The sequence below is a fragment of the Brachyhypopomus gauderio genome, chromosome 5 (genome assembly GCF_052324685.1).
Source record: "Brachyhypopomus gauderio isolate BG-103 chromosome 5, BGAUD_0.2, whole genome shotgun sequence".
NCBI lineage: Eukaryota > Metazoa > Chordata > Actinopteri > Gymnotiformes > Hypopomidae > Brachyhypopomus > Brachyhypopomus gauderio.
Window position 1 is genome coordinate 14718516 of NC_135215.1, and position 20104 is coordinate 14738619.

Below are 20104 nucleotides of genomic sequence, written 5' to 3' on the forward strand. Positions count from 1 at the left end.
TGTGTGTGTCCATGTCACTTTGTTTTGAAGGTCAGTCCAGGTTTGTTTGGTGGTCTGAGTACTTGGCAGTTGAGGCAATGGACCATGAACATAGTGCGCTGTGCTTCTGGATCCTTGTCGAGCCAGTATCAGATTGTAGCTGCTGCTGTGTTCTGTTCAAGCAACTAGTGTGTGCATAGGGTGTGTGAAATCTGTCTTGTCTTCTTAGTAGTATTGTGTAGGTATTATTAGATCATGGTTGTTGGTTGGTTAATACATCCTAGCCAAGCCTGTTGCATGACTCTGGATGTTAGGTGCAGGATTTATCATCTTCCTGTTTTATGTTACAGAGGGCTATCACGATACAGCCCCTGGCCCCTCCCTTTGGGCGTGTGTTTGTGAAGTCTATGTCTGGTTATGTCCATATATATATATATAGTTATATGTAATTTGCCCTATAAAATCTTGCATAGCAAATTCCACACTGCCATGAATAAGCCAGCATTGCTGTCGAGACATTTATACTTAGACATCTGTAGTATCATGAAATAGATTTTTGTCATGAAATTGTGTCTCTCCAGGTGATTCCTCGGATTTCCTGAAGACACTTCTTAAGTGTCTTATCCCTGCTGTTTAGGGACAAAATGGTAATTTTCTTAGCAGTATATGGGGTTGATTGGTGTAGTGCTATTTTGTTGAAGGTGAGCTTGTTTCTGTTCTGACACTCTTGATCTGGCCAAAGGTTTTTTAAATGCCTTTTTGTTTCTGTGCTGTATTTCCTGTTTGTCTCTATGCTGTATAGGTTGTCATTGTTCTGTAGTCTAGAGTAATCCCATGATCGCTGTGACAGTGTGATTTCTAACAGTTTTGTAACAGATATAATAAGTGTGTAATATAGTACAGAGTTGAGGAGGCATCTTAGCTTGATCAGGGTGTTCATGTTAAAAGCCTCCTCACATTTGAACTCCACATACACTGACATACCAAAATTCATGGGCTAGCAATACAGAATTGATTATGAAGTGGTGTTACCTCAGGGGATGTCTTGGGAACGGAGACGTTGTGAGGTGTTTTCCTGAGAGTGGGGTCTGCACACAAGGCATGATAGCAGGTGCCAGACGAATGGGACATTACATTTTCGAAGTTGCGTTATGCATTTATCATTCCTTAATCCACAGTGTGTACCTGGAATACATCATATAATTCATTAACACCCACAGTGGACATTGCAGGTGCTCATGGGTACTTAATAATTGTGATCGGTGGCATCTGGCTCGAGTTGTCCATGCGAACAGAACAAATCACATCCAAATTCAGTGCCGGAGTCCCACAAGTCAATGCATCGTCCTTCAACTTCCATGGGAAATGAGAGCAGAAGACTCACTCTTCGTTAAAACCATGATTCTTGATATTTGGAGGTGCACATATTACTCTTCTTCAAATATTTGATTTAGTTGTATGATGCAGTGTGGGGTTTTTAGACTACATTGTCAGTAATATGACATTTTTATATCCAAACAGCCAAAATGAAAGCTGATGTTTTCAATGTTAATGTCACTCACCCTAGTGTAGGCTGTTAGCAGCCTATGCAATGCCCAGTCTTCTTTCTTTAGTCCGAGGTCTTTCCCTTCATATACCGCTAAGAAAATTATGACCAGGCTTCATAACATAAATGGCCATTTACAAATTCCGTGTATGTGTATACATAGACTTGGCTATGAATAAAGTGATTCTGATTTATTAGTGCTGTATAGGTTACCTGCAAATGTGTGCAGTCTGCCAATGCTGTTTGCTATCTGCTATGTTTGCAGATTCTATGAATCATACTTTTAATCATTTAATGTAAATCTTACCTTCTATATGTATGGGGCAGAATTTGGGCTCATAGGTGGTTTTCACAGAACGGCCTATGTAAATATACATGTGGAGTTAAAAGATTTTTGTCAAGTGGCGCTGGCAACATTTGCGTCTCATTGATAGTTAGTCTCTGGCCAGAGAGTTCATCTTCATTTTTATCTTCTCTTTAGTCCATTTCAGGATTCTGCTGGCGATATGGTGAGTGGAGAAGCCCAGATGTCTCTGTCCGTAGCTCCTCTCTCTGCCTCCTGTGGAGTGATCTCCAGGCATTCCCAGGCCAGATAGGAGATGAATTCCCTTCAGGTGGTCCTGGATCAATACGAAGGTTTCCTCCCAGTTGGGTCTCATACATTTAAACATTCTGATGTCAAAGGGAAGAAAGCATGATGCATCTTTCATCTGCTGCACTATGTTTCCTTGGAAGACCATGGCGTCTGCGGTCCTCAGCGCTGCCCATTTCTTTGTGCTTCTTCATGAGAGCTTGTACAGCGGATCTTGATTCTCTGGTCTGCTTTGTAGTTTTTGCCTGGGAAAGACCTTGCTGATGCAATGTGCCGTGTGTTTTGTTACTGTGCTCAATCTTGCAATGGTGCATAAGCTGTGACATGAAACTTTCACACCCTCACCATTGTAGCAGGGTTTGGCTGTTCAGCGCTCAGTTTTAAGCCTCTTGCACAGCTGTTACCGTTTCAGTTAACGACTGTGCTGCAACCTACCTATGAAAATGATCATTATTAACTGTTTGGTGTGACATCCTACACCATCTGAGACTCAGAAACACTCAGAGTCTTTTTGATCTAATCTTATATTTACTCATATAAGCTGACGTCACGGAGTGTTTTTCCCGTAGCCCTGAAATAAATGCTCCGGTTTAAAATTTAGTCTCCCGTAAAAATAAAAAAATATTTTTTGAATTTGGGTCCGTATCCAGTTAATCGGGAATGTGATTGGGTCCGGACAGGACTGCGTTCGGGTCCGGATCCGGACCACGGTCCGCCATTTGTTAGTGACCCCTGCTCTATACTATATGTTTGATGTTGGTCCACCCTTTGCAGGTAGAACAGCTTCAACTCTCCTGGGAAGGCTGTCCACAAGGTTTAGGAATGTGTTTATGGGGATTTTTGACCATTCCTCCAGAAGCACATTTGTGAGGTCACGTACTAATGTTGGATGAGAAGGCCTGACTCTCAATCTCTGCTCTAATTCATCCCAAAGGTGTTCTATCGGGTTGAGATCAAAACTCTGTGCAGGCTTCAGCATCCGCTGACCCCGCTCTGTCAGTTTACGTGACCTACCACTTCATGGCTGAGTTGTCGTTCCCAAACACATTTTCTTATAATTCAGCTCACAGTTCACTGTGGATCAAGGAAGGTTCACGACTGGATTTGTTGCACAGGTGGCATCCTATCACAGTTCCACGCTGGAATTCACTGAGCTCTTAAGAGAAACCCATTCTTTCACAAATGTTTGTAAAAACATGTCTAGGTACTTAATGTTATACACCTGTGGCCATGGAAGTGATTGGAACACCTGATTCTGATAATCTGGGTGAGCGAATACTTTTGGCAATATAGTGTATATTTTAATAATTAGAATGATTAAAATTAATGTTCTTTAAATTAACTATAATTTTCATTTTTAATATTTCATATTTAATACATTTTTATTTAAATTAATGTACATATTTAAATGTCTATTTTAATAAATTGTTTTGGTTTTATTTTTGGTATAATCCTCACTAGGGTAACAAAATCAAAATCATTGTGCTTTATCAAAATTAAATTAATTTATATAGTGCTTTTTATAAAACCTGTTGTGGAGTGAAGGAAGGAGCAGGAGCCGAAGCTGGTAAAGGCGAGTTTTTACCATCCATCACGCCACGTAGTGATAAACTATGCGCAGGTAGGTGTGGAAATGCGCACACATGCAGGAGGGTGTCGGCAGGAAATGCTAACAGTGCGTCCCTCTCTTTCTGACAGTCTCGAGAGTCGAGAATAATGCACAGTGGGCATGAGCAGGATTAAATAGGGTTTAAATATTGTTATGTTTAGTCCAAGTAGCCAATTCAGTGTAGATTCCCTACATTCCCTTGCCAAAGGCTCTCCTGACCCTGGTGCTCTCTTCGTCGTGTTCGGTGCCCACACTTGACGTAATGCAGAGAATGCACAAATAGCACTTAATCTGGGAGTACAAGGATCAATAGGCTTGCATTAGCACCCCCAACGCCCTGTGTTCCCAGAGCACCTTTTCCCACAGAACACATGCATGCCCCTCATCATGCGCCTTCTTTGGGTTTACAAAACACCCATACTGGAGTGACAAACTCATGTGCTGCCTCAATCATCTGGGAGGGTCAGATGACACAACCACTAAATCAATCACTGACCTTTGGTTCAAGGTGCTCTGGTACCATGTACACTTATGGGCAATGTTGTGTTCAGGTATGATGTTATTTATGGACAAAACCAGGCTAGTGTAGGACTCCAATAACACTGCTGTGCTCAGATTCACAATGGAAAGCCCCATTCCTTCCTGTCACTGAGTTATTGCCCATGTGAGCGCTGAACAATTGACTCCAGAATCCCAGTCACTTTCTCCAAGAAGGATGAGTACTCTTCACTGCTGTTGGGTGCATATACATACAGTACACTACAGTCAGAGTTTTCCTTTTTGCAAAACAAAGGCCTGTTAAGGTGATCCTCTCATGTGCAAACTACAACAGTGTAGTCACCAGCTAGAGACTTGGGAGTATACCAACATCCACCTGCTGCTTCATCCCATGGGCAGGAGAGAAACCACCACCTACTGAACACTGTATATAGAAGTGAGCCCAACTACAATCTAAAGAAAAGCAAGCTAAAAATAAAGAATTAAACTAAGTTTAAACTTGACATGTGTCTCCAGCACTGAATTGTGGGTACAGACAGCACTATGCAAATTCTAGAGATCAGAGTTGTAAAGAAGATCTACTCCACCAAGCTGAGCAGACTGATGTCCACAAACGAGCCATCAGCTGTCTGGACTTTTGAAAAGCCCAGCTCCACACAGCAATACAACACCAATTCACACCCTCCTGGCTCCCAGCCATCCATCCAGCCAGCCCTGAAGATCTGCAAAGCAGTCGTGCACAGACTCTTCAAAAAACTGCAGAGAAGACCATCGGTGTAAAGCTACCCACCCTGTCAACTCTGCACACCTCCAGAACCAAGAAGTATGCAGAGAACATCATCTCTGACCCTTCACACCCTGGACATCACCTGCTCCAGCATTTCCCCTCAGACCTTTTTGTCAACTGAGGCCTATGACCACCAGACTACAGAGAAGCTTTTTCCCCACACGCAATCACACACATGAACAGTTGGACATAACAGTGCTATTTCCAGACATGGCCTACACCCAAAATCTCCACATCAGTGGACGTCCTCTCACTCACTCTGCTCTCTGAACCTTCTACTCCTGCGCTGCACGACACTTTTATCTGGTGCTAGTGATTCAGAAACACTCAACCTATGGTCTCAACCAGTGACTCCTCTGCACTCCATATTTATAGAGGGCCATTACCCATTTTTTATTATGTAGTATCGAGGATACAGCTCTAATGTGCATACCAAAAGATAAAACTTAAAAATTCCCTAAATATATAACTCACAAAAAGTTAGGGATATTTGGCTTTTGGGTGAAATTTCAAGATGACTCTAAAATGTACTCTAACCTTTACAGGTGAACTTAATATGACCTTCTCTGAACTTTTGAATGCACATGGCCAACTGTTCAATGTTTAGTGGGTGAGAGCAGGATGTTGAGACGACTGCAGCGTTGAAGCAAATATCTTTATTTTATCGATGTTGCGAAACTGCGCATAACTACTAAAAAACACCAAAGCACGACTCAGGACACAGAGCAACAACAAGGAACAAAGATTAAACTTAAATACATACAGTAAATGTTAACAAGCAACAAGTGTTAAGCTGTGGAAGTGAACTCAATACATTTGCAGCAGCTTGTTACAATTTGGGGGCTACGTGGAGAGGTTTTGCATTCTCCTCCAAGTGTATTGAGTTACTTACATATAATATGCAGAATCTGCAGCTGAAATTTAGTTTGTCAGTAAGAGTTATGGCAGCTTACATATGCATGTTTGAGTGGCGCACAATCTTAGCCTCTTCTCCTACATCAGAGGATTGGAGTTTGTGCCTTTGCCACTATTGGTTGAGCAGGGAGTGTAGATGCGTAGTCTGCTAATCTGTGTAATGCTGGTGGATGTAGTATTGCCATTCATAGAATACAAATGCATAGAAATATATATGGTCATATATATGGTCAGTATTAGATGGAGGCGATATTTCTCATGGTGGAGGCAAATCTGAATGACCTAAGACGTGTTCTTCCATGTCAGAGACTGCAACTGAATTTTCTTCAGTTGTAGTAAAGTTCTTGTCAGACAGGAGAACAATGTAGTCTCAGATTATGTGTCTTGTATAATTTAGGAATTAATTGATGGCGCTTGAATGAAAAATAATACCTGTTCACACGCAGGAATAATAAATAAAATCAGCTTTGGAGAATTTATCCCATGAATGCCAGTCAATACTAGCAACCTGCAACATGTGCAGTGTACATTGTATACTAACCAATGTGTTTAAGAAGATACATTAAAAAGATACTTCATGTTTTCATTTTGTCAATACTTACATTTATTCACCTTTGAAGCATTGACCATCATATTACAAAACAGTAGTATAAAGCAAGAATGTGACATGAAAAACATTTGTGAATAATGTTAAATATATAAAATATTCCAATAATTTATGTATAAATAAAATAAGTATTAATGTTTTTTTCATAAATAAACATACACATTATAAATATTAAAGTTACATTCATATATTGTTGAATTGCATTAGCTGTCCTTTGAATACTCTATCTGGGCACATCTCTTAATGTTTTTCATGAGTTTGTGAAGATCAACTGTGTCATTTGATGTGGGGGCTGTGCACTGAATGTTCTGCAAGTGAAAGACCAAACCAAAATGAACACCACATTTATGAACAAGTTATCATAGGATATAATATACAGGCCCGTAGCCAGGGGGGATCGAAGGGTTCGTTCGATCCCCCCCCGCCCCCGCACCCTCCCTCCGTACACACATGCCCCTCAAGATAGGTAGGCTGTTCAATGAATGAATTGTTAATCTCCGGTGAATATACAGACAAACAAATAAGGACAGCAACAACAAACTCACAACAAACTTATAACAGTGTTGCCAACTCTCACGCAATGAGCGTGAGACACGCGCATTTGACCGTTTTCGCACGCTCTCACGCCATACATCCGATTTCTCACGCTGAAAAAAATCTAGTTTATTTATCTTCGATCTACATTCGGGTTTCCATCCAAACCTTTCGAAAAAATAATGCGCAATTTCCAAGTTTCGGCAGAAAAATATGTGAATTAAGCCTTGTTTCCATTCATTACAGTTATGCGAATAAACTTTAGATCACGTGAGAGGACGCCAAACAATAGTGGTTTTACGTCCATCTGGCAGTTACGCATTTTTGCACGTTGAGGTTGTGAAACATTTTTTTCTTTTTCTTTTCTTTACATGGAGAAGTTAAATTCAATTTTTGCTCTCTCCAGAACTGTTTTTGTATGCATTTGCCATCTTTACATCGCGATCATGTACAGAACCACTTGACTTGAGGCATGATACGTCATCGTTTATGCGAAAAACCCTTTTCCATCCAGTTTTTCCGAATTTTGGCGATGCGATAGTCTAACTTTTCCACCTCCTCCTAGCGTAAACATCTTTTTGCGATATTTGGGGCTTTTTTCGAATTTTGATCTTTTTCCATCCAGCTTTTTTCATGCGCATTTTCAAAATGCGCAAAAACTCGGTGGATGGAAAACCCACTGAGTTACTAGTTCGCTCTGGCGCCAACCACTGGCGATCGATCGCTACAGGCGCAGCATAGAGGAAACATATAAGACAGGGGTACTCAACTGGCGGACCGCGGTCCGGATCCGGACCCGAACGCAGTCCTGTCCGGACCCAATCTCATTCCTGATTAACTGGATACGGACCAAAACAAAACCGGAGCATTTATTTCAGGGCTATTGACAAAACACTCCGTCACGAGTGTTACGTTTACCACCCCCGCTCAACAACTTACGTTCGCCACCCCCTCAACAACTTAAAATAAAAGCCTGCCTTGTTGACGCTTCGCGAGCGGCGCGAGGGTCCGCGCGGCGAAAATGACGTAATCGCTGTGGCTCCGCGTGTGCGCGAGTGCCTCGCGCGCTGTCGGTTCGCGAGGTCGTGCACCTCTCGAATTTTGTAACTTCGCGCGCGCCGCGCTTCAGCGCAATGAACAAAGTCACGTTTTCAGGGTTCATACACCTTTATAAGGTGGAATTCAAGCACTTGTACGTCACTTTCAAGGTCCATTTTCAAGGCTTTACGTTCGCCACCCCCCGCTCAACAACTTACGTTCGCCACCCCCGCAACGGACCTCAGGTCACAGGTATCTGCCAAAATTGGACCGCGGACAAATTTAGTTGAGTACGCCTGATATAAGACATAACCCCCCCCCCCCCCTCACTCCACTTTTGGGGGAAAAAGATCCCCCCCCATCACAATGCTGGCTACGGGCCTGAATATAGTTATGCAGGAATAAATTAAGAACTGTTCAACAGTTAATGTTTCTTTAACATCGCTCACATGAGCTTATGCTCAAAGTAGATTGCAAACAATTATAAAGATTATGGGTGTCACCAATGCATAAATATTGCTTATTCTTGTTACACTTTAATTGTGTAATATTTAAACTATCTATTATAGCCATCTAAATAAAGGACAATAATTTTACATCATAATTACTCACCCTTGAGTAGGCAACCAGTCTCCTGGGCAGAAGCCATTTTGCATCTGTAAGTCCAAGATCTTGTGCTTTCACGTTCTCCAGCACTTTCCCTGCTCTGCAGAAATCTTCAGTCTAGAACAAGATACAACATAAAAGTTGATCATGAAAAAGGTTTTTGTTATGGAATAGGTAGGTTTTATTTCTATTAGACTATAATCATTACTGTAACTTACAGTGCAGTGATCGGTAGTAACAGCTTCTTGAATGACAATCTGAGAAAATATAAGTTAAAAAATTATTATAATAAAGATTTTATCTTGTATTATTGGAGTTATTTTAATAATCTAGCCATTTGGTGTCTTACCTTCTGCATCAGTATGTTTTTTTCAAGAATATTCACGCTCTGTATGATTTCTCTTAAAATATAACGCTGAGCTTTACGGTCATCCTCCAGCTGTTTATATGTAGGTAATGCAGTAACCACAATGACAGTTACAAATAAAAGCAAGAGAGTCTTCATGGTTTAGGTGGCCACAATTAGTTAGTAGGTCTTCAATAGTCTTCAGCTTTGTGCTTCTGTCTTCACTGTTTCTGTCTTCTTATAGTCTTGACAGAGGATATGACTTACTTATCTTTATCTTAACTGGGGATCCCTATATGTATCTTGATTAAGATATTACACGTCAGAAGAAAACCTCAGGAAGACAAACGTCACACCTCCAGTTATGATGTTCCGGAGTTGAAACAAAAAAAAAAAAAATTTTAGAATAGAATAGTTCTTTAGAGCTGAATGTTACATCAAGCTTTATTAATGTGAAAATGTTTAAAATGCAGTTTAAAAGGCCAAGCAATAAACAGTGTATGTAATCATTGAAATATGATAAGGGTAGTCATGGTCTGGTGGAAGGGAACTGGTCTTGTGACCGGAGGGTCGTGGGTTCGATTCCCAGACCTGAGGCCATGACTGAGGTGCCCTTGAGCAAGACACCTAACCACAAATGCTCCCCGGGCGCCGGGCTAGGGTTGCCCACCGCTCTGGGCATGTGTGATCCACAGCCCCCTAGTAATCACTAGTGTGTGTGTGTGTGTGTGTGTGTGTGTGTGTGTGTGTGTGTGTGTTCTAACTGCACAGATGGGTTAATCGCGTGTCAGACATCATTCACACACAGACATCATTCATCCCTGTAATCACATCCCCTACAGGTGATGTGGAGGATTAACAGTTATAACACCAATACATCACAGTATGTGGGTGCTCTTCCCATCTACCAAAGCTGAGATGACATTCCCCAGAGTGGACAGGGACAGGTTGATCTTAGGAGCAACTGGACAACGTCTTAAAGAGGCTACTGTCTTCCCCTGCCTCTCCGACCCCTGAGCAGCAGAAAAAAACAGACACACACAGCACGTTACAGTTTGACAGTTCACCTATGAGAAGCAGAGAAAACCACCACCAGCGTCATGTGCTCTGATGCACGGCATCCTTACTGCAAGGTCCACCAGGTGCAGTTTGCCCATTCTCACATGCTGGTTACCATCTACGCCCTTTTCACTGCACTCGATGGTGATGGTGAAGATGGCGTGTGAGCGGGAGCTGTGTTCATTCATGTTGGTGGCACCCACAGAACCTGTGAACCCACAAATCAAGTCTGTTTGGATTCATTCCACTATGTGACTGAACGCTGATTACGTTCCCCCGAAGCTGCCACATGCCCCCTAGTGGCGCCCAGTTGTAGGGCGTTCCTGAGAGCAACGCATGGGACTGACGCGCGCCTGTCTGTGGCACCGAGGAGAAAGACTCGCTCTCCATCAGCACCAAAACAGCGGCGTGCATCCTCCTGTCACACCAAGGCCCGGTCCCCGGAAACCCCAGCAGACGGCAGCCCCTGCAGGGTTAGGGTCCCAGCCAGGCATAGCCACCACTACCACCACCTGGCAGTCCGGACAGTTCCTGCCCTCTCCCATCACTGTTCTTCTGTGTGTGAATGTAGCCGTGTTTGTGCTCAACCTTGTGTCTCCATTCATGTTTAACCCCTTGTCTGGACCCATACGATTGTAAAGCTGCTTTGTGACAACATGTGTTGTAAAAAGTGCTATATAAATAAATTTGACTTTGACTTGTTGTCATTTGTGAATGTGCCCTGTTGGGCGGGTCTGTCACGGTACAGCCCCAGACTCCTGTTGGGGGGGTCTGTCACGGTACAGCCCCGGACTCCTGTTGGGGGGGTTTGTCACTGTACGGCCCTGGGCTCCTGTTGGGGGGGTCTGTCACTGTATGGCCCCGTGACACACACACACACACAAACACGCACACACACACACACACTACTGATCACTAAGGGGCTGTGGTACACACACACACACACACACACACACACACACACACACACACACACACATACACACACACTAGTGATCACTAAGGGGCTGTGGTACACACACACACACACACACACACACACACACACACACACACACACACACACACACACACATAGTGATCACTAAGGGGCTGTGGTACACACACGCACACACACACACACACACACACACACACACACACACACACACACACACACACACACTAGTGATCACTAAGGGGCCGTGGTACACACACACTAGTGATCATTAAGGGATTGTGGTATATATGTCCAGAGCGGTGAGCAGCCCATCAAAGTCATGACCTTCTGGTCACAGGACCGGTCCCCTATTCACCAGACCACGACTGCCCATTTTTGCATCTGCAAAGAGACTTGAGACTCTTTTTCAAATTCGTGTGGGGTTGGTTCTCTTTTCTGCGTATGATAAACATTCTCCAGGATCTCCCACAGTATGGGTGTGACCTTGCAGGCAGCCAGAGGATGGGCTCATGGCAGGACTGAACGATGCTTGAACAGTTTAGATGGCATGTGTGGTTTAAGGTTTTTGCTCCCTGAGTTGTAAAATACAGTGAATTTGAAAAAAAGAACCTGTTTAGCCTCAAGTCTCTTTGCAGTTGTAACATGTAGATTTGCGTTACCTGTGAGGTCCAAATAGCAATGTTTAGCTTCTTCAGTACAGAGGGGTTGACCTACATGGCAAAGAAATGCTGGAGGGGATCTGAAGAAAGTGGTTCTCCCTTGTCCCATGCAAAACTAGGACTGTGGGTGTTCAGCCAGGGGTGACCTAGCATGATATGACTGCTGGAGTTGTGGATGAAAAGACAATCTGTAGATTCATGGTGGCAGAGTCTCGTGGATATACAAATGGACATGGCGCCTTGCACTGACTTGCCTGTCCCCTACTGTCCCCTCATCTAGCATTTGTAATGCCAGGGAAGGTGAACAGGGACAAAGAATGTCCTTCCCAGGGGGGGCATTGATTTCATATCCATGAAATTCCCAAGTGACCCTGAATCAGGTAGTGCTTATAAAGGTCAGACACTAGGTGACCAAAGCAACGTTATTGCAAACATACAGCACCTGTTTTCAAGATGAGGTGAGGTGTAGGAGTACTCCCCAGTGTTGCTGGAGTGCAGGTCCTGACACCTGTATCAAACCTGACCCAGTTCATCAATTAATTATATAAGCAATACAAACAGGAGAATGCAGAAGCAGATTTCAGAATTCCAGTAGGGTGCCCTCTAGTGGCAAGAGGCAGTTTTACCCAGACCTGCTGTGACAAGACCTGCTGTGACTTTCTTTGCAATAAGCATGAACATTTTGTCTGAACAACTTATCAGTTTTGATATAACACTATTCTATTTCTGGCACACTATTTTATGGACAGCTTTATTGCGCTGTACTAAGCACTAGACCTTCATTAATGGGTTTCTTAGATTCTCAGTTCAGGTTTTTGATGCAAGATTATGATGTAATATGTTCATGTAACATATTGAGCACCTTCCTTGATGATATTCCAAAGATAGCCTTAAATAACTGAATGGATTAAATAATAAATTACCTACTGTTGCAACATAAGGTTGTAGCACTAGTTTAGCATCACTTTGTCTTTTAAAATAACAAATTAATGACTTTTCAGAAGTCATGCCACATTTAATAATAAAAAATGCTATGCTCCATCAGGAGCATTGTGATTTTGTGGACTCGAGCAATCAATGACCATAACTCATAATAAGAGGCAAACCTTATTTAAACAAACCTATGTAAAAACATAATAAAAAACATTTAAAAGAACAATAATAATAAAACTTAAGATGCTGCACAATAATGTTACTAGATGACCTATCAAGTTTGAAAGTTCAGTTGCTACCAGTGAATCAGCCATGATGCTCTGAGCTGTTTGTCATGATATGGGCATTGAGACATATCAACAATACACTGATTCACCTTAAAACTGGGGCAGACGATCATTGCAGAGAAAAAAATTAAACAAGCAGACGAGTCTGGGTTTCACTAGAAACTCAAATTCTGCAGATGGAAACGTATGCAAATCAAGGCACAAAAGCATTAGAGTCAGAGAGGAAAAAGCATCATGAAAATCAAATGAAATGTTTAAATTTTATCTTGAAGCACACCTCTCATATATATATATATATATATATATATATATATATATATATATATATATATATATATATATATATATATATATATATATATATAAATTTATAAAGTACAAATAAATATATATTTATTTTTATAACGTATTTACATCTTTTGAAGGATCAGGATTAACTTTTGGCCTACACCCTGCAACATTAACATGCATCTTAGTCAATGCGTCAGCATTCGTTACAAAGTTTGCTTATTACATCAGCTTCAGATGTGGTCACTGCGTGTGTGGAAGCGATTCTTATCAGCATTGCTGTGCAGCTTCCTGCATGATCAAATATGGCTTTCCTTTCACCTTCTTCTACATGTGGACAATTTAAACTATTAAATGTAATCTGTTTACTATTAACTTTTCATTTGATTTCATGTCTTCTCAAAAGTAGTTATATATATATATATATATATATATATATATATATATAGTTCTAATCCAATTCTAATCTTTTTTTATAAATAATAAACAATCATAAAAAGCATAAATAAATAAAAAGATCAAATCCAAGGTGTAAATTAGATTAGAGATTAGAGTCATTCACAGGACCCAAAAATGAAGTACTGAAAGAATCTGTCCAGGTGTTTTAAAAGCTTTTAATATGACAATACAGCGAACTCTGCTGGAGAACTTGTGGTAGTGCAGATGTTTACATTTCATTCTGCATGACTTCCTTAACACAGGTCTGAGAAGGTTTGTTTAATAACTACTGGAAGAAGGGATGGCACATGCAAATAGTTGTAGTTCATGAACTGCTAGACCTGTGGTTTCAGAACAACAGGACCCAGGAACACTGTACTCACAAACACTGGATAGGTTTCTACCCAACTTGCCTGTCGCACAGCCTGCATTCTTCTGTGGCACAACTGTAGCTGAAGTTGTGCTAGAGTGACTGTGGAACACTTTTTCATGCGTGCCACAGCAGTTATAATAGTTTTGGGGTGGGGGGAGTGGTGGGGGATTTCCCTCTCATATCAGTGCATACGTAGTAATGATTTCTACCATGAGCTATATCTCTCTTCACCTGGGCTGTGTAGTTCAATTTAATTTCCATTATGCAAATATCTATGACCATATTTATCTGCCACCTAGTGGACACACAGATTTGTCACGGGAAGATTATGTCAGCAGCGGGGGGGGGTTGTGTAGGGATGTGTCTGGGGGCGGTCTTGCGGTCCAAGGGGTGTGGAACGAAGAGTTAGAGGGTATTTCTTTTGAGGGAGAACACTCACCCGGATGTTAAAACCAGGAAAGGAATGAGTGGTGGTGGGAAGGAGTACTGTGACTTCCTCCACTAGCACATATCATCACACCATCGCCCTTAAGTGAGAAGAACTTCAGCTAGTCATGCTAGAAATAGCCCAGGCGCAGAAACCACTATAACCTAGACTCAGCTATACTCATAAACCAGTTACCTACTCATCACTTATAGATTTTCACTGTTGGAACTGCTGTTATGTGCAATAAAAACCAACAGACGATTATATGGAATAAAATGAATGCCTAGTGGGGAGAGAACAGTGGCACAATGGAAACAGATAATCCATAAAACACATTTTGTTGCAACAGTAATACAGTAGTAACTGCTCACAAAGTGAAACCATAGTAACAGTTAGCTTTAGCACTTCTTTCCACCAGAAGAATATAGTAAAGTATGTTATAGCTGACTAATGATGGGGCAGGGGCGCAGATGGCACTGGGGACGGGGGGGACATGTCCCCTCCAGATTTATATTATTATTTATATCTTATTATTATAAGATTTATATTATATATATATTGTACAGCTTCGTCCCCCTCACTTCAGAATTTCCATCTGCGCCCCTGCGATGGGGTTATTTTTTAATGTGTATTAATACCCATTAATACCCATCATTTTCAAAAGCTATATGTTTCATATAGATACTAATAATATGACCCTTTTTTATAATATGGTCCTTTTTATTTATAATAGGAGCAACATGCAGTACAGGATAAAAGGAAATAAAAGTCCTTGTGAAGAAAACCCCCACTGGGGTGAATTCCGCTGAGTGCACAATCGTGGGTAGAAGGAATTGAATACACTTATGGCTCGCTAGTGCTAGATGGTGTCAAGACAAGTTAAAAAGTGTCAGTTTGACACACAAAAAAAAATTCTATCAAAATGAGTCAGTGTCAAAAAGTTAATGAGTGTGCACTTGTGCTGCTTGCCTGACATGTTACACACACATGTTCAAGATCTGTAATGAAGGAGATCTTTAGGTTGTGTTGGGTGCTCTAAACAGTCCCTAAAGAAACTCTAACTTGTACAGAATGCTGCAGCTGGAGTCCTAACTAGAGCTAGAATTTTTTTTTTAATCATATTAGTCTCTCGGCATGCACTGGGTTCTGGTAAAATATCTAATTGATTAAAAAATTCTTCTGTTGACCTATAAGGCGTTAAATGGCGTTTCCCTACAATATTTCAGTGAAGTTGTTACTGAAGAAGCATACTATAACCCATCTCACTTGCTGAGCTCTCAAAATGCAGGACTTCTCTTCGTTCCAAAAATTAGCAAGACTACAGCCGGAGGCAGGGCCTTCACTTTTAAAGCCCCAACCTGAGACTCTGGCACAATTCCAATCTTGAAATCTAGACTTAAGACTCACCTATTAAATCAACCCTTCAGTTAATATACTACATATGAAGGTGTGGGGCTGGTGGCCTTAGTCATTGAGTCATTGAGTCATTCTGGTGATCTAAGATGTTGATGATGTCATCCTGCCATGTCATGCGTTCACTCTAGTTGTGATGATGATTTGGGTGTAAAGCAATGTCTCAGTGACCCTCAAGACTGTGGTCACCTCCAGGCCCCTCTCTTTAGTTATGCTGCTGTAGATAATCCTGCCGGAGCCACATGCTAATCACTGGCACATGTGCTATATATATGGATGTTTAAATTGGTATTTACATAATTAACCTGCATTTTGTATCCTGGTTACATGCTCCTACAAAGACAATTCCATAAAAGCACCTAGAAGCTGTGGATGGATTTGCCATTACCACCAGCAGACAGGCCGATGCAACTCCTACCTGAGACTCAACATCTATATTGGAGGGGCTGTGACTGCTTGGCTTAGAAATAGAACTATAAATATGGACTTCTACTAGCTTGGTCCTCCCAAAGTTTCTTCCTAAACACCACCTTGGAAGTTTTTCCTTGCCACTGTCGCCCCTGGCTTGCTCATTAGGGATCTGGACCCATGTACTTGTAAAGCTGCTTTGTGACAATATGTGTTGTAAAAAGTGCTAAATAAATTAAATTTGACTTTCACTTTGATGAAGAATGAAGATGTGGTTTGTAATTTGATGTTTGGCTAGTAATGCATGGTGTGTTATATTGGAGACACCAGCGATTAAACAAAGTGTTTTCATATAGAAAATCACTTTCATATTTCTCCCATAGGCATCTGTAGACATGTTCATCCAACCTAAACCCATCATGCTTCCATTGTGCTAGAGCAGTTTCAGGCTGACAGTGAAGCCATATCAAGCGGCTTCTACCATCTGTTTTGACAAGAACAGAGCATGTTTATTTTTTATGGAGGCAGATTGAAATGTACAAGAGAAATGCTAATACCAAAAGCCAGAAGATGGTTAACGAATTTTGCATTAGCAAAATCTGGACGTCAAAACAATTAAAGCAGAAAGCGATTGAAGTTCTTAGGGAAGATTTACAGAGGTCAGGGAAAACTAGAAGTTTCATCCCTAGGCAGGGAAGGTAGGCTGTGATGTTTTAACAATGCTAAGTTATTGAGATGGTATTAAGGGGCCCAAAGTGTGTCAATAAACATCCCCCACACCCAGTGATGTCAGCGTTACTCTAATCTTACCACTTTTTTCGGTAACGAGTAATATAACGCGCTACTATTTCCAGTCCAGTAATCAGATTAAAGTTACTTATCCAAATAACTGCGTTACTATTTATATTTTCCCTAGTAAAATATATATTTTTGCTTTCTTCTTGGCTCAGTTCTACTTTTGCGTCTGACCGTAGCGCTCGACTCCGCACGCTGCGCGCGACCCTGTGAGAGCGCGAGCACGTTTTACAAGTCATTCTGTGCAGTGTCCTCCCGTAACGATATGTGGTAGTGTAAAGAAACACCCCTCAAAAACATTTGGAACATTTACCTGACCAATTTTAATGTTGCTTTGTGTTCCACGTTTGAAAAGTGCTGGAATTTTGACTAACGTAGCCTACTTTAAATTGCTTGAAATTGTAATGGTATTTCGTTTCACAAGCTGTCTGACTGAACTGGGGTAGGTTTCCCGAAACGTTCGTAGCGCTAAGTACTTCTTAAGCCTGGTTTTAACCTCGTACGTTTCATAAGAGGTTACGAAGTACTTGGCGCTACGAACGTTTCGGGAAACCCACCCCAGTTCGCTTGTATTACGTTTACAAATAAATTTACAAATAATACCGCGCAGCTACACAAACGTAATGTCAGGAGATACTGTAGCGACTCCTACTCCTCACGGCGAGTCTTGCCCTTTATGTGACACTGGGGGGGCGGAGCCTGCGCGAGCCAGGGTTGCGTTATCAATAAAGTTTCCCTCCTCGGGATTTTTGGATTAAGCAGTTTCTGCCTCGGTTACCGAACCTGCTTCAATACATTGTTACTGTTAAAAATGCACTTCCAATAAAGTGAGTATTGGAAAAATTTATTTTGCTGCTGAATGTAACTATTAAAGTAACTTGTAATCTAGCGTAGTTACTTTTAAAATCAAGTAATATGTAACGTAACTAAGTTACTTTTAAAAGGAGTAATCAGTAATCAGTAATCGGATTACTTTCTCAAGGTAACTTAGCCATCACTGCCCACACCATTACATCACCACCACCATTACACCGCCACCAGCCCGAAATGTTGATACTAGACAGGATGGATCCACTCTTTCATGTTGATTACATCTAATTCTGACCCTACTGTCCAAATGATGCATGATCCGAATCAACAGACCAAGCAACCTTTTCCAGATCTTACGTTGTCCAATTTTGGCAAGCTAGTGTGAATTAGCCTCAGGTAGACTGAGTTCTAGTTCAGTGTGACTGAAGGGTCATAATATTTAGTGCATAGTGATACTGAAACAAAATACCGGCAATGACAAGTTATAGCAAACCTAATGGCTTCAGGGTCCTGTATCTTTAGAGTAGACACTGAAGAGGACATGTCTAGATAGTGTCAAACATGTATAACAATTCTTTGTGTAAGACATATAATGTGACTGTTAGTACACTTAGCGCCTAAGACTCTAATTTAAGTCCTACACTTGGACCACATGCAAAATCCATTTGAGTGAAATTGGAATAATTTGAGTGAAATGGCCCATCTCATGAATGAGGCATGCTTTACAATGTTGCAGCAGTATAATGTCATGGATTGCTGTGTCCTGGTCCAGGTCTTTTGCATATGGAGTTTCTGACTGTACTGATTATAGTTTGATAACACACTGAATCATCAATACACTACTAAAAAGCAGAAGTGACCCAATATGGTGGCTGTGTTTTCCTGCCAAACCACTAACTATAAATAATAATAATGTCACTATATGCAGTGAGCAACTAGTTGAGTCACATCCTGGGGGCCTCTCATGCACACCACACTGGGAATGTACAGGACTGGAGATGCATGCACAGGGAATGTGCCCTATATACTGCATCACAGAATTATCTGCAATAAGATCTTCCAGTGAATCATTTCATTAAGGTTTAGCATGCTGGTGACTGTATTGTTAATGATATTGTTACGATATTAAAGCATGACATTGAACTTGTGTTTCCTGTCCCATGCCTGACTGTCATGTAATGATGATGATGATAATAATAACAATAATAATAATAATAATAATAATAATAATAATAATAATAATGAAATTATTTGCACATTAAAGGTATTCTTTAGTAATGGCACTATTGCTGTCTTGTATTTAGCTGCATTGCATTGTATCGGTTTCAGCAATAACTCTTGTTTCTGGAAGCATATAGGCATTTTTCCCATATTTAGGAATACTTTTCTGATGCAGATGATACTCAGTTGTATATATCTTCTAATCCAGATGATAACACTACAACTCTCAAGATTGAGAACTGTAACACCTAAATCTACTGCAAAATGTTTAGGTGTCACTATTGATTCGGATCTTTCATTTGACACACATTTATGCAGTTTCACTAATGCTGCCTTTTTCCATTTACGTAATATCGCCAAGCTGAGACACTTACTTTCATTAGCTGATGCAGAGAAGCTGGTCCATGCTTTTGTCGAGATTGGACTACTGTAATAGTCTTCTAATTGGATGCTCTAAAAACAGTCCATAAAGAAGCTACAACTTGTACAAAATGCTGCAACTAGAGTCCTAATAAGGCTAGAAAATTCAATCATATTAATCCCACTCTCGTGGCATTACACTGGCTTCCGATTAAATATCGCATTGAATTTAAAATTCTTCTGTTAACTTATAAGGCGTTAAATGGTCTTGCCCCACAATATCTGAGTGAACTCATTGCTTACTACAACCCATCTCGCCCTTTGCTGGATTTCTCCTAGTTCCAAAAATTTGTAAGACTACAGCGGGAGGCAGAGGTTTCTCTTTTAAAGCCCCTCAATTATGGAATAGCCTTCCAGCTCCAATCCGAGATTCTGACACAGTTCCAATCTTTAAATCTGGACTTAAAACTCACCTATTTAATCAAGCCTTCAGCTAATATTCCCCTTGTAAGGTATGGGGCTCAGGGGGCCCCCAGATGTTGAGATTTCTGGTAAACTGAGATGTTGATGCTGTCATCCAGCTGTGTCGTGGCATCACTCTAGTTGTGACAATGACTTTACTGGAAAGCAATGTCT

General features: G+C 41.2%; 2 protein-coding genes across 2 annotated transcripts in view; both read right to left on the reverse strand.

Annotated features, from left to right (window-relative positions):
- Positions 1 to 6686: 6686 nt before the first annotated feature.
- On the reverse strand, positions 6687 to 9403 carry LOC143513838 (uncharacterized). The gene is made up of 4 exons (XM_077004544.1): positions 9061 to 9403; positions 8930 to 8968; positions 8718 to 8828; positions 6687 to 6841 (listed from the first exon to the last, which is right to left on the reverse strand). The coding sequence occupies exons 1-4, from the start codon at positions 9214 to 9216 to the stop codon at positions 6737 to 6739; spliced, it is 411 nt and encodes a 136-aa protein (XP_076860659.1). The 5' UTR covers positions 9217 to 9403; the 3' UTR covers positions 6687 to 6736.
- A 203-nt stretch (positions 9404 to 9606) lies between these two features.
- The window catches only part of LOC143513841 (kinesin-like protein KIF3A), a 58099-nt gene continuing 47601 nt past the window's right edge, over positions 9607 to 20104 (reverse strand). Inside the window, exons 3-4 of the mRNA XM_077004547.1 lie at positions 10185 to 10324; positions 9607 to 10070 (exon numbers count right to left, since the gene is read on the reverse strand). Of these exons, the coding sequence (XP_076860662.1) occupies positions 9936 to 10070; positions 10185 to 10304 (255 nt within the window). The 5' untranslated portion in view covers positions 10305 to 10324 and the 3' untranslated portion in view covers positions 9607 to 9935. The remainder of the gene's footprint in view (positions 10071 to 10184; positions 10325 to 20104) is intronic.